The sequence below is a fragment of the Balaenoptera borealis genome (genome assembly GCF_965194805.1).
Source record: "Balaenoptera borealis genome assembly, chromosome: 18".
NCBI lineage: Eukaryota > Metazoa > Chordata > Mammalia > Artiodactyla > Balaenopteridae > Balaenoptera > Balaenoptera borealis.
The window spans coordinates 6,684,294-6,700,006 of record NC_138877.1 but is presented as its reverse complement, the minus strand read 5'-3'; the positions used below and the strand labels follow the sequence as shown (position 1 = coordinate 6,700,006).

Sequence of the window (15,713 nt, the reverse complement as noted above, 5' to 3'; positions counted from 1 at the left end):
ATTGACGAGTAATAACAATTCCCTTTCTTTATTCACTAGATCAGGAAGCACCCTACCTCCTACGAAACCTCAGTGATCACACAGTGGCCATCAGCAGTTCTACGACTTTAGATTGTCGTGCTAACGGTGTCCCAGAGCCTCAGATAACCTGGTTTAAAAACAACCACAAAATACAACAAGAACCTGGTAAGAGATTTTTTCTCCTTGTGTTTACTCTCTCTCCTCACCCTATTTTTCCCTTAAAATTCCTATCACCTCCTTCCAGGATGTCTAGAACTACTTGCTGATAGACCTGCAAAAATGAATTGGGCTCTGGTTCATGCTTATATCACTTCCAGTGAGGGATACTGGAGTCAGTTCTTATACAGACCATATTCCTACCCCTATAGAAAGATCCTTCCAGAATCTGCTTTAAATCGTGCGTTCAGGGAATTCCCTGGCGGTCCAGTGGTTAGGACTGCCAGGGCCTGGGTTCGATCCCTCATTGGGGAACTAAGATCCCGCAAGTCACATGGCAAAAAAAAAAAAAAAATCGTGCATTCAGAAAGAAATGGTAAGAGCCCCTCAGAAAATGTTTCAGTTCATCTTGAGAGCAGTGAAGAGTGAGGCATTAGTTCCTTGATTTGAGGTATAGCAGAGCTTTGAGCGCCTGGCATACAAGAAGTTCAGAGTAGATTTATAGTCTCCTTAGTTCACTTTGTAACAATTTCAATGATTTGGTAAAAAGAATATTTTAAATTACATTTTATAATACTGGTTAAAAAAAAAATCTAAATTAATGGTCGTGTTGATTGTCTTTCAACAAAAAAATATATTTTATACCAACTACACTTAAATCCGCAAGTATAAACACTATCTATTGTGTGCCTCATGATTCCATGGTTAAATAAGAGTAAAATGAACTTATTTATAATTTTGATTAGTAATTACATTTATATTAGAGATAAACTTGCCATTTATTTGCAACATCCCGACAACCTAAATCAAATAACCAGCAATATGGAGTCATCCTTCAATGCGAATCCTCAAAATGAAATCTCCATTTGAGTTTGATGCACAGAAAAAGGTTGTGGTAGAACATCTCCAATTTTAACATATCTACAAATATCTTAGAAAGGCCTTACACTAAGCAGGTCCAAAACTGATCACATCACACGATTTTCCTCCTCTTGTACAGACATCATGTATCCATCATCCACAGTAGAGGTGGTTCCTCTCCTTCCCCCCTCCCCTTCCTCTAATCCATCAGGCTGAGCAGGTTGTACCTACGAAATGTGAACTGTTGCTCAAATCCATCCTTTCCTCTGCTTTCTTTTTGTCAGTCTCCTAGTTCAGGTGCCACTACCTATGTCCTGGACATCTGCAGGAGTCTCCTCGCTGGTCTCCCTACCTCTCTTCTCTCTCTTTGCATCTGTTTTCCACACAACTAAAATGTCCCATCCTCGTCCCAAGTCTTCCACTGGCTCTCCATCACAGGACCCAGTTCAAGCATCTGACAAAGAAGGCCTTCAACAACGGGCCCTGCCTACTCCTTACAGCTGAATGCTCTCCCGCCTTGAACTTTATTTACGTTCTAACAATTGCCAAACTCTCGTAGATCGCGGCACATGTTATGCTGCTTCAGCCCCTATGCTTTTTTGTTCCTGTGTCCCCTCTGCCTGGAGTATCTTCCCTTCATGGAATGCCAACCCATCCCTTAAGACACTGGGTGTTTTCCCCCCTGAAAGCCTTACTCAACCCCTGCAAAGAGGAGGCAGGTCCTCCGTGAGTCTTTATTATCTAGGCGTATTTCTCTTCTCTTTTACTGAGTTGTTTTATAGTCACCGGTTCATGCGAGTCTGTATTATCTATGCATATTGCTACTGCCCTCTTCCTGTATTGTATCATGAGTTCATGTGTGTGCTCTCTTCCTCTGTGTTTATCATCATATCATGGCCTCATCCTGAGTACAGTGTATCTTCATGTTATTTGTATCTTGTCTTTTTGTCCTCAAAACCTGGCATAGTGCTTGGCAAGCAATAAATGTTTCATGAATGAATGAATGAATGACTGGTTTTCAGAAAATCTTATTCTGTCCTTAGCAAGTTCACTTGGTAGCACAAATGCCTAGACTTTGGGGGAGGAGAGAGGCTGTATCATAGAATTTTTAAAGCTAAAGGGACCTTTGGAATATCTTTAGTTCCATTTGAAGAATAGAAAAATGGAGGTGCAAAGAGGTAAAGTGATTTGCCCAAGATGACACACTATTAAGAAAGGTAGTTTCATAGAAAATTCATCCCTTGAAGTATTCTAGCAAAATAAAAGGATGAATGAATATGTGAATAAATAATAGCTTGTGAAACAATGTCTGTAATATGCTCCCCTTAGAGATTCAGAGTTCACATTAGTATATTAAAGACCCAAAGAAGTCCTGTACTGAAAAAATCAGGTAAACTGTGCTTTTAAGTTCTGTATTCCCCAAACTGACTTGATCACAAAATATATTTTGTGAAATGTCGTAAGATGTTGGATGGTTCTTTGAGAGTAGTAAATTTGACTTAAATTCAGTTTTTGTGCTTTGGATATGGATTCAAGAATTAGAGTTGAACCAATCTGAAAGCTCATGACTGTTCTGGGATTAGAGAGAGAGACCAGGGAGTTACTATAAATGGAAAAATATTACGAGGTGTTGGGCGGGTTTGCATCCTAGCATTGTCCTCATGGGTCAGAGAATTTGGGCGACTCACTTATCCTTACCCTCTGAGCCTGTATTTCCTTATTTATAAAACTGAGATAATACTGACCACAGAGGATTGTGGTATGGTTGAAATGAGTTAATATAACTAAGCTGACCCATAGACATGGTTTAGTAAATACTACCTTCCGACCTACCTCATTTGTTTAGAAATTGGCCCATGAATTGTCAGAATCTGTTGGAAGGTATCAGAGGGTTAATTAATAAGTCAGCTCAAATGTCAAACGACTCTAAATCTAACAAAGATATCCTCCTCACAGCTTTCTTTGATCTTCTGAGGGCCAAAAGAAGAACATCTAAAAAGAGTTTTATATGAATTCTTATATAAAACCTTTCCTAAATACCATTCTAATATGCTATTATTAGCATTTATTGAGTTCTGCTATACTAAATTGTCAATTTTCTCTCTCTCTCTGTTCCCTTTATTCACTCTTTAAAACTACTATAGTTTTTTTGGAAAGGAATTTCTTAATTTTCTGGAGATAATCTCTTTCTTACATGTATTTATATGGTATTTGTAAAGTTTCATATGTAAGACTCCCATTTGAGGCGGCAAATTCAGCAGCCAATGCAACAGGCTGTATGACTGTCACCCTTTTGTCCGTGTGTGTAGATATCTTCAAAAAAATACCACTTCTTTTATGGTTGTTTCTTTTTACAAATCTATGAGTGAAGATTACAGATAACCAAAGTGATCATCCTTAATTAACTCACTGGTTGTTCCAAAGCTGATATGGAAAAACATCAAGATCACAGGCTGAAAAAGACTGAAAACTAGTTCATTATATCCTAAGCCTTTGGAAAGCTCAACTGAGTTTTTAAAACCTGAGAATAAACTGTACATCCTTTGGAGACTTGAGATGCATCTTTTTATATGAAACCTGGCAACTCAAAAAGAACTTATATACTGAGAGTATTTTGGTGACCCTGGATTATTGATAGGATCTGGCCCATTATCATTGTTTTTGGTAAATGACAACTTACTCGATTCCAAAGAAAACAGAGAAGAGAGTTAATGCTCCGGACAAGTGGCAATCAAACACCTGCTGAGAGAATTTAGGGGAGGGGAACTTCTTCCCTCCCTTCTCATTCCCTTTCAGGAAGACCTTTCCGTGTGGGCAGAGCCATTCTAGAGAAGAAATGCAATTTCTAGAAAGTCCTATGAAAGCCAAGTAGTAAGTTCTTGGGACAAGGGACATCAAGCAGGGACAGAAGACATCCTAAGCACACAGCCCAGGGAAGCATGTGCTCAGGGGGGCAGGAAGCCCCCTCCCCAGGGCACCCATGGGCGGACTCCTTACTGCCAGCCGTGCAACCCAGCACACCTGCAGGCTTCCCAGGGCCTCGACTGCATGGCCCAACCCTGCTAACTCCCATCTACCCCCCTGACTCCCGCCACAGCCTGCACTGGCTCGTTTTCTCCCCCAGCCTCTGGCCAAAGGAGCCTCCTTTCACGTCCCAGAGCACATAATCCTTCCTTCTCTCTGATGTCCACATTTTTTTTTTCTTTACAATCTGTGTCACGTCGTAGAGCACATCACTTAGCTGTTTTCTGGTTTGACATGTGCCCGTTAAAAACCTTTGAAGATAGATATACTATCTTCATAGGTTTTCTGTATCGAAAATAATAATAAAAATGTACTGAGCACTCACCAGGTACCCAGGAACTGTCAGGAGTTTTACAAATGTCTCGTTTATTGATACTTTCCACGACTGTCATCTGAGGTAGATACTGTTATCAGCTGCATCTCCGGGTCTGTTTTGACTTCGCACACTCTTGTTAGGTGCCCGGTACTATTCTAATAAGCTCTTTACTAATATTAATTTGTTTACTCCTCCTAACAATTCTGTGAGGTTTGCTAAATTATCGTGCCTGTTTGACAGGCTATGGGATGAGGAAGCAGAAACATAAGGGAAATAAGTGGCTCCAGGTCACAGGGTTAGTGGGTAGCAGACCAAGGTTTAAACCAGAAGAGCAGCTCTGAAGCCTGGGCTCTGAACACACAGCACGTGGAGCTAAACGCTAGTTCCCATCACTCAGATGAGAACAGACACTAGTTTTAAATGACCTCATGGGCATTAACAAGCATTTAAAGCAATGAATATTTTCTCACTTCCAACCCTTAAAGATTAAGCTTTCTAAAAACTATAGTTTATTTTTTAAATTTTATTTTTTAAAATGTAAAGGATATTAAAATATTCAAAGCATTTTAAAGAAGTGCCCATGCCATATATAAAATTAAAAATTATTTCGAACCAAAATCCAGTTAGTTTTAAAAGGTCCAGAATTCATTCCACATCAGCCCCACAGTCTTTTATTCATTCAGGAGACATCATTAAGGCACTATTTTGTGTCTGGTGCTGTGCAAGGCTCTGCAAATACAGCAGTGAACAAGAAAATGAAAATCTGAATAAGCAAATATCTAAGGTAATCAGTTAGTGTACGTCTTTACGTGAACACACTTCTTCAGGCAGCAGCCATTGTGTGTCCTAACTTACTATCATCAGGCCAATGGGCACCAGAGTTAATGAGCCTAAAAATGGAATCAGGTGAATTAATAAATGGGACAGGTAGAAAATGTGGCTCCATCACAGGATTAAAAGATCTTTAATACATTAGATAATTGAAAAAATACATCCTTTGTACTTTAATTTTCCTGCTTCAACACTGAGCATACAGTAGGTTCTCAATCATTCATTTTTAGTGGAATACATAGAATGGAAGAGAGAGAAAGAGGAAATAAGAGAAAATACGCAAAGAGTGATAAAAGGTAGGAGAACCTCCAGATTAGACCCAAGTAAAGAAGAACTGGGAACAATTAGGAGGGACTGATAGGGTGCAGAGTGTTGAAAGAGGGAGGTGATTTGAGACATATTTACTTTGAAGAGACAAGTTAAAAGAGAACGGAGCCACTAAAGTGAGTATAATATAAAGGACCAGACATGAAAGGACCAGTACCAGAAAAGCACCACGAGAGCTCTAAGTTGGAGACAAATTCCATGACAGTGGCTGCTTTGTGTATGGTTTGATTCTTAGGGGTAGACAGACAGGAAAGCTCCTTTAAGAAACATTCTTTCTGTTAGGCTAACCATTTTAAGGATTTGCACCCAGACTTGGAACAATGGAATAAAGTCACCCCGGAGAACCTCTGACTCCCCAGAGTGTCTTCATAACTCCTCCAGCCACCTGCCCAAGCGACTGGCAGGTCCCCCAAAATGATCAAAAAAAGTCACCTTTCTAGCTCACACTCTTCCCAGATTCTCCAATGAGGTCCTAAAATGTTTAAAGCTGTGACAGAGCTGAGTAAGCACAGCAAGTGGGGCTGTTGGCCACTGAGTTCATAGTGACACTAAGGAATCAAGATCAGTTTGCAAAGCAGAGGTGGCAGGACGCGGGTCCAGCTTAGGTCTACACTAATGCATGCACAAACCATCTCCCAGATGGGGGTGCAGAGAAAACGGGGTTCCTGACAAAAGCCATTAAACTGCTGAAAAAAGTAAACCCTTCTTCTCTGGAAATATTTCAGAGAACAGAAGGCGATACTGACCTGAGATGTTTTTAGTAAAGCCCAAGAAACCATCATCGAAATTTCTAGAAGAGCAAGACATTTTCAGAATATTTTAAGATTAAAGCAGTAGGGTTGGAACCACAAAGAACTGAGGAAGAATTAATTCCGTCTCGAATGGACTGAGGCTGGAAGAGGAGAGAATCACTCTCAATATTCCTTCCTAAGTGAGATCTTGGTCACTAGGACTATTTATCTAAGAATCTGAAAGGGGCATCTTTCCTGTCGTCACTGTGTCACGGACACCAAATATCTGTACCTGTAAGCGCATATTCAGATCAAGGTGACCTACTGTCCTAGTAACTGGGGGACAGAATTACACCGGAAGTGTAAAGTGGTTTTCATAGATTTGAGAATAATAAAATTCAGAAATGTCAATTAACCTTTTGCAAAACTTGAATAGTAATTGCCTTTTCTTTCTCGTGAAATGTACCCTTATGGTGCAAAATGGATTAAGAGACGTTGCAGGAAAGAAATGAGTATAAGCATCCCAGGTACACACAGGGCAGCACAGGGGGAGCTCAGTGGGCTGCTCTGTTTATCACTCCCACTGAGGCAATGTGCTCATGTGATCGGCTCATCAGCCAATCACGTCATCCCTTCCTCTTCCATTTGTGTCTTTAAGGTAAGGGGTTCTAGGTACCCAGACCAAGAAGGGCCAAGCTTCACTAGTAGATACCCCAGTAGCTTTTCATCCAGAAGAACTCTTCTGCCAGAATCTCTCAAGGTTTAGTTGTATCTCTGAGAACAGCATAAGCATGAAGGACACCCTGAACGTAGCATAGAACCGAGGCTCAGCTCTTTTCTCAGGATAAACTTCCATTTAGAAGGTGAGGGGAGAAGGAGTGGAATTAAGGGGGGATTGGAGTTGGGGTAATAGCAGGGAAAACAGTTCATTGGTTGGCACTGCCAGACTTCAGAGCTACTAGCCTAACCCAGACAGGAGGACCCCCGACCCTAACCACAGCTCTAACCTGCTGAAAAACTGGAGAATTACTTCCTGCAATTACTTGCTAATGTTTGGCTGGTTTGGTGGGACTGACACATGTAGGGCAGTGGAGCTGTAGGATTTACATCCAGAGAAGTAACCCATGAGTAGAGGCCCGTTTTGTACCGGAAATCAATAGAAGTTATTTATGGAGACTCAATCCTGACACCCCCAAATCTCTCTCTTTATCGTCAAGTTCCACCGTATTTAGGTCTTACATGTACATACATAGCATCGTATCATGTCCTAATGCTTTGCCCAAAGAAAACTACTTGGATGCCTTTTCCAGCCTAGGATCCTCATCCCCATTCAGCCCAGAAGAGCCTCCTGAAAGCTGTCGGCCACAGCAAGACCCAGCTGAGGGATCACACACAAACCGGCACAGACTCCTTCATATAAACAACAAGGCCCCCTGCCAGTTGTTTGCGTTTGGTTGGGTGCCTTTTTAGAAGCCCTCTTGAATGTTCAAATGAAAAATTTAGAACGTAAGAAATGGGAGAGAACTTGTAAATGTGGGCATCACTTTAGAAAGAGCCTCTCCCTTTTTAAAAAAAATTGTGGCAAAATACACATAAATTTTACCATTTTACCCATTAAAAGTGCACAATTCAGTGACAGTAAGTATTTTCACAATGTTCTGCAACCATCACCACTATCTAGTTTCAGAACTTTTGCGTCACCTCAAACGGAAACCTCCTACCCCTTAAGGCTCTTCCCTTCTGACTGTGAATTAACCTCTTTTGACCTTTCCTTGACCTTTCCTGTGACCTCTTGTGACACATGGAACCATACTTGGAGCATGGCCATGATCAGCAGCTTGTTCTGTCTGAAGAGCAGTCGATATTTGAGAGACCCGTAGCAGAGAAAAAGGAAGGGAGAGCAAGAAAAACAAAGAAGAGAGAAATAAAGATGGATGGGGATGGGGGAGGGGGAGGGCAGACGCTCCCAGGTGTCTTCCCAGAGACTGGCAGGGGCTGTGCCCTGTGCAAAGTCACTAACTCCAAAACCAAGAGCCATGGTCTGGGCTCTTGGAGTGGAAGGGGGTCTCCATCCCCAATCCACAATTTCCTGCTTACACTGAAGCCTGGGTGACTAAAGAAAGAAAACTCAGACACGACCTGGATAAGTTTTCTCCTCCATCTCTTGGCAAAATAATCAGATGAGGTTTTTCTATCTCACAAGTTCAGCATTTGCATGGAAACCCCTCCTCCCCCCAAGGACAGACTTGAAACAGCTTAACCAGGATCTAAAGTGACACATAGCAGTGCAGCTGGGGTCACCACTCTGCCCAGTTCAATTAAGGAAAATATGCCAACAAATACATTCTCAGATAAGCTAATCTGTGAACTCAGCCCATCATTTGCATGACTAAATCGCTGCTGAAAAAGTTAAATCAAGTAAGTTCATTCCTCCTCCACCCACATTCAATCAAAACTTGATTTTTGCATAATCTGCTACTAAGATGTCTTAAACAATAAGATTGTATATTAGCTTAAGTAGCCATCTCATTCAACTCAGTCATAATTAAACTATCATCAAAAAATCAAACATAGAAAACATACTGTAAATCATGCCCCACCAACAAGTGTGCGCGTTCTCTCTCTCTCTCTCTCTCTCTCTCTCTCTCTCTCTCTCTCTCTCTCTGTCTCTCTCTCTCTCTCCCCCCATAGGGGCCAGTCTCCTGAAGGAATAGCTTTTGGTTCGTCCTTTTATTGCTTTAACCCACAACTGTAAATTGTTGTGAAGCATAGATCTGCTTTTCTTCAAAAATATTTTATCATTCTATACATAGTCAATATTATAAAGTTTTACAAATATATAAGTATTTCGATCCACATAGACTTTAACCTTTCATTCAGTGGCTCTTTGTTGATGGTAAAGAGGCCTACAATTTCATTATTAAAACTACTGTTATTTATTTTAATTAAATAAGTAATACATGAGTACATTTTAAAAGCTCACATAGTACCAAAATAGAATAAGCTATAAAAATTTCCCTTATGGGGAATTAACACATAACTGTTTCATGTGTATTTCATCAAAGATTTTTCCATTTTGTACCTACATATGTGTATATATGCAAATGTAGGGCACAGATATATGTGAGGCAGATGATAGATGGGGTTCATTCATTCATTCAACAGCTGTTCACTGAGAGCCAGCTCTGTGCCAGGAATATACTAGGTGCGGGAAACAAAACAGGGACCTTGAATTTCCATTCTAATGGAAAAGTACAGGTAATAAATTTAACAAACAAAACTATAAGCCTACAGCATACAATCAGATAGTAATAACTACTGTGATGAACAAAATAAGATAATGGATTACAGTAGGGCTATATGGGAAAGCCAGCATCTCTAAGATAAGTTTGAGTTGAGCTCATACTCCGTGTTTTGTTTTATGACTTGCTTTAATCACAATATATCCCGGAGATCTTTCTATGTCTGTACATACTGTCTGCCTCATTTTTTTAAGCAGCCATACACTATAACATAGTATGTGTTCCCATAATTTATTTAGCTATTCTCCTAACGATGGAAAAATACCTTCTTGACTCTAACCTCTTGTGCAGTGCCATATTATTTCCTGCCTTAAAATGGTCATAGAAACGCTACTTTACTATCCACAGAAAGGCCACTTTAGGTGAATGGCTGTATCCTGCAGTACAAATTCATCCAACCTCATGGAAGGGGCTATGGCCAATCTGAACATACCACAAGAATTTATTGGGGCGGGGATGAGTGCATGTGTGTATATTACGTGTGTGCAGACACGCACATGTGTGTTTATAATTTATAGACATAAACAGTGAATAGCTAAGGTTTTATAGCTAATAACCGTAGAGCTAGCACCACTTGACATGTTTTTTAAGTGCCCAAATCATCTTGAACTACTTCATTGGAACAATAGTAAAGTTCACAGTAAAAGGGCAAAAAAATGCTTTTCACTTTTAAGTGTTTAGAAATACATGTGTTTTTGGCATAGTTTCAAGGTGCTCACTTCAACCACAACCCCTTCAATTCACCTGGTTTACAATTTCTTAAGAGCTTTTAAAAACTATTCTGTTATCATAACCCACTTTTGGAAGTTAAACTAGTGAAGCAATAGACATTATCTCAAATGAAAGAACCTTTGTTTATGGCTTTTCCCTTATTCAGTGGTTGCATGGAGAGGAATATTTTACAGCTTTTTTCATCACTGTCCTTAATCTCATTCTTTTCTAAGAGCTCCTCTTCTTTCTCTATCTTTTCAAGGCTATAGAGCAAACAGTGTCACCACAGATCACGTCGCCCATCAGATCCCCTTTAGACCATATGTTTTAAACATCTCACAACTCTCTTCCAACTTAGCACATTATTATAAGGCTGCTTTTCACTATGTCTCAGATTATTCCATACTTTACCAACTTTTCTTACATCTGTAAAGGCTTTGCCACAAGGCTTGATCTTAGAGTGAAATTCTCAATAAAGAAGGAAGAAGCTGCATGGTGACCATTTGAAAACATAGGACTCATTCATCTTTTTAGTGCTATTTGATGAGCCCATCATTCTTCATTTCTGAATTTTGTCAGCCTTTTAAATTTACTAAGCTTGGATTTCTCTTTCCCAGACATTGTTTTCCAACCTCCAAAGTTTGACTGGATATATACTATCTCCTTTGTGTTGTTTGCGGGAAATCAATCAGACATCCTATTGCTAGTTTTCTTGGGTCACCTTTAACCATCCTGAATGTATATTTTCGCTCTTCTGATCCTTAATTCAGATACAGCTCTCAGCTAATGAATTCCTTTAAGAACTGCCAATCTAAAGGTATGATTATTTACTGTGTACCTAGAACTGTCTACATCATCATCATAGCTACCATTTATTGAAAACTTATCATATGCCAACTTCAAAGCATTTATCATTTAGTTGGTGAGCCAAGACTATCATAACAAAAATTACTGTTTTTTTTTTTTTATAAGCGTAACACTCATTCCCTACCATGAGCCAGACATTTTGTTATAGTCTAAAGAAAAGGGAAATGAGTAAAATTTAGTCCTTACCTTTGAAAAACTTACACATAATAGGTACAAAGTCAATTCAAAAATATGCAACATGAATGGCATAAAATTCCATCAGGTACGAATTAGCACCTCTGACTGAGGTGATCAAGGGAGGCTTCAGGGAGGAAATGTCATTTGAATTGGACTTTGATGGGTGAAGAAGAGTTTTTATCACTGATAAATTGTAAGTTTCCATGGGAATTGTCATGATTTTTGTGGTTGGAAATTACTTAGGTGATCCTTCTGGAAGGAAGCAGGCCTACAATTAAATTACCTCAGCAACGCAAAGCAGAGCATCACGTTTATGAGTTCTACTTGTTAGTTCTAATAACTAACACCCAAAGGGGAAAGACAAAATTCAGATAAAGTGACTCTTCAAAGAACCCAATGCGATATGGGGATATATGTATATGTATAGCTGATTCACTTTGTTATACAGCAGAAACTAACACACCATTGTAAAGCAATTATACTCCAATAAAGATGTTTAAAAAAAAAAAGAACCCAATGCCATTTTGCATAATAACAAAAATTACAACGTTATCAAGGAACAAGTATAACTGAAGAACAATATATTTAAAGAGAAAACCCTAAAGCTATCAAATGACATAAAAGATGACCTAAGTAACGCAAAGATATTTGGCATTCTTAGATGGGAATATTTATTATCAAGTTGAACCATTTTTGAGCCATTTTATAGGTCAAAATATTGACAATTTCATGTTTCGACCTAAAAATAAATATGACAATTTCCCCCAAATTATTACATAAATTCAGTGGAATTCCCATCAACATTCCAACAGTGCTTTTTACAGAATTGGACAAGCTAAACCTGAAATCCATATTGAAGTGTAAAGGTCCAAGACAATTTTGAAAAAGGGATCATCTCATACCAAATATCAAGATGTGTTATCAAGCAATCATAACTTAAGTTAATCATGGATTAACTCATGTGGGACAGATAAATAGGTCATTGTGAACAAACAGAGAGCCTAAAAACAGAACCACAAATATATGGAAACTTAGTATCTGACAGAGCTGGCACCACAACTCAGTGGGAAAAGAACAGATTATTCTGTAAGTGAAGCTGGCATAATTGGCTACTTATACAATAAAAGTTAAGATTCTTACCTCACTCAATAAACATACCCTTCTCCAAAAGAAAATCTAGATGTATTAAACACCTAAGTGAGAAAAGGCAAAATTCTTTAATCAGATTTTGGGGGGAAGAAAGTATATAAGGGGAATGAATGGTTTATGATATCAGAATAGGAAATATTTCTTTAACAAGTAACAAAAAGCACAAAGGATAATAGAAAGATTGATAAATTTGACTGCATTAAGATTCTAAAAGCTTTTGTATTAAAAATTCACCATAAACAAAGTTTCAAAGACGGTTCATAGAATGGGGAAGACTTGTAACATATTTAACCAACAAGGGCTCAGGATCCAAAACATATAAAGAACCCTAAAATCATTGAGAACAAGACAAATAGGCTAATAGGAAAACGTGCAAAGGACACGAACAGGCAATTCACAGGAAAAGAAGCCTGAATGGCCAACCAAAATGGAAAAAGATGTTCCACCTAACTAGTAATCAGGGATGTCATTTCACACGCAAAATTTTGCCATTATTTAAAACACCTGATAATACCAAATATTGGTGAGTACTGGGAAAGGGGGGCGCTTACTCATTGCTGGTTAAAGTGTAAATTGGTATATTTTGGAAGACAATTTTGTAATACTTGGTAGAGTTGAAAATGGGTATATCCTGTAATCCAGTACAAGGAGATATTGTATAACAAGGTACACATAGCTGTGTCAGATGTGCATTGTGGCCTTCTTTGTAACATCAAAAAAAAAGTGGAAACTACCTAACTACCCTATAGGAGAGAAGTGGATTTAAAAAAAAAAAAATCTGTGGCTTTTTAATACAGTGGAATATTATATATCAGTGAAGTGAACTCCATTTACATGTATCAACAAGGATAAATATTAACACACTGTTGAATAGAAAAAAATCCAAGTTAAAAAAGGATATGTACCATATGACACAATTTATTTGGAATTTTTAAACCCACAAAACAATATTATATATTCTACAGAGATACACATCTATCAATATGTAGGCAAAGTACAAAAACATGAGAATGAGGTGCACCAACTTTAGGATAGTGGCAGCTTTGGAGAGAGGGAGGAGGAGGGGGAAAGTATCTATAAATTTTTGCAGCAACGTGGATGGACCTAGAGATTGAGTGAAGTAAGTCAGACAAAGACAAACATCATATGATATCGCTTATGAGGAATCTAAAAAAAATGGTACAAATGAACTTATTTACAAAACAAAAATAGAGTCACAGATGTAGAAAACAAACTTATGGTTACCAACGGGGAAAGTGGGGAGGGACAAATTGGGAGATTGGGATTGACATATACACACTAGTATGTGTAAAATAGATAACTAATAAGAACCTACCGTGTAGCACAGGGAACTCTACGCAATACTCTGTAATGACCTATATGGGAAAAGAATCTTAAAAAGAGTGGATATATGTATAACTGAATCATTTTGCTGTACAGCAGAAACTAACACAACACTGTAAATCAACTATACTCCAATAAAAATTTAAAAATTAAATTAAATTAACACTTCAAAAAAAGAGAGAGAGGGGTCTAAAGCAAATATGGCAAAACGCTGACATCTGGCTATCTTAATGGTGAGCCACATGGGCTATATTTTTTCTGCACTTCTAAAATCTTTGAAATTACAATGAAAAACTTCAAAACTAAAAAGAGAGCCCTCCTTAAAAGGTGAGCTCCACGGTAGACCAGAGCCTGTATCATAGTGAACAGGCTGTATCAAGGTAGCAACAGGTTAAGGCATTAAAGAAACTTAGGGGATGGACTTCCCTGATGGTCCAGTAGTTAAGACTTCACCTTCCAATGCAGGGGATGTGGGTTCGATCTCTGGTCGGGGAGTTAAGATCCCACGTGCCTCCCGGCCAAAAAACCAAAACATAAAACAGAAGCAATGTTGTAACAAATTCAAAAAAGACTTAAAAAAAAAAGAACTATAGTTGTCTCCCCTAGTTTAAGTATGGGCAGAAGGTTTGATGAATGGGGAAAAATAATAAGGGGAGTAACTGGCCTATTTTTGTGAGAAGGGAAATAAGTAGCGAGAGTAGAGAATGAGAGAAGTGTGAGGAGGTTTCTCAGGGGCCTGATGATGACGTATCCAGCTCTGTGCCTTTGTTGTTGTGCAGAGTGAGGCCAAGTCAGAAGGAAGAGTTGTGCTTGTTGATTTTGGACACTCTCTCCCCCCCTCTCTCCTCCACGTGATGGGAACTGAGCCAGATGATGTCAGGTCATCAGCGTCCCTGGCACCATCCTCTCACCTCTACAATTACACATCTGTCTCCTTGGGTGAAATCCAAGTCCTTGGGCTTTATTTGGTCATGCCGTTAGCCTTAATTTGGGATCTGAGTGATAGAAACTTGGTTGAGGCTCAGGTCAGCTGCAGTGGAGACCACTGTGGGTAGCCAGATCGCTGCTCTTCTAAACGTTCATTGCCCCGATCACCCACTCTCCAGCCACACTTTCGCTTTCTGGGATCGCCACTTATACCATATCTTGCACTTTTCAAGCTTCAAAGCTTTCACTGAAATTATTTCTGTTGATCCTCATAGCAATACCATGAAATAGATAAAGCAGGGTTTTTTGGTTTGTTTGTTTGACAGATGGGGAAACCGCCCCAAAGGGATTAAATGATCTAGCCAAGGTTACAGGGCAGAGCTCTCATGTTTCTTCCAGAACCATCCTGGACTCATCTCTGTCTATTCCTGGATCCAGTAAAGCACCAATTTCTGTGGCTTGTTTCTACAAAGCGTCTGTTTCCATCTCTCCCCCCTCCACTTCCTTTCCCACCATCCACACTTGGAGCCTCTCATCAACTCCTTGCCTGAATTACCACTGCTGAGCTGGACTTCCAGATACCACTTTTTCCTCAGTCCAGTCCATCCTGCATTCTCCTTCTAGACTAAACTTCCTTAAACATTGCTCTCATTAGGTCATTTCCCTCAAAAATCTTTGTGACCCTCTCTTTCCTTCTCCATTGAATGGAAACTCCTCAGCCAGGATTTCAAAGCTCTCCTTAATCTGAACTCACCTTTTCCAGTCAACTGCTCAAAACAGGTGCTTTGAAAATAAAAATGGCTAAGAAACACATGAAAGAATGTTCCAAAAAGATACAAATTAAGACAACCATCATTTTACTCTATCAAATCAACAAAGTTTTGTGTTTTCTATTCTGTAGTTGCTACTGTTCAGTCCTGGCAGGAAAGTGATAAAACAGTCTCTTATCCTCTGCTGGTAGAAGCTTTA

At 39.2% G+C, this 15,713-nt stretch overlaps 1 protein-coding gene across 5 annotated transcripts in view; it reads left to right on the top strand.

Moving 5' to 3' along the window:
* FLT1 (fms related receptor tyrosine kinase 1) overlaps window positions 1-15,713 on the top strand; it is a 173,632-nt gene that overhangs the window by 102,534 nt on the left and 55,385 nt on the right. For all 5 annotated transcript variants that reach the window (XM_082365016.1, XM_082365015.1, XM_082365014.1 and 2 more), the window contains one exon: window positions 40-186. In XM_082365016.1, the coding sequence (XP_082221142.1) occupies window positions 40-186 (147 nt within the window). The remainder of the gene's footprint in view (window positions 1-39; window positions 187-15,713) is intronic.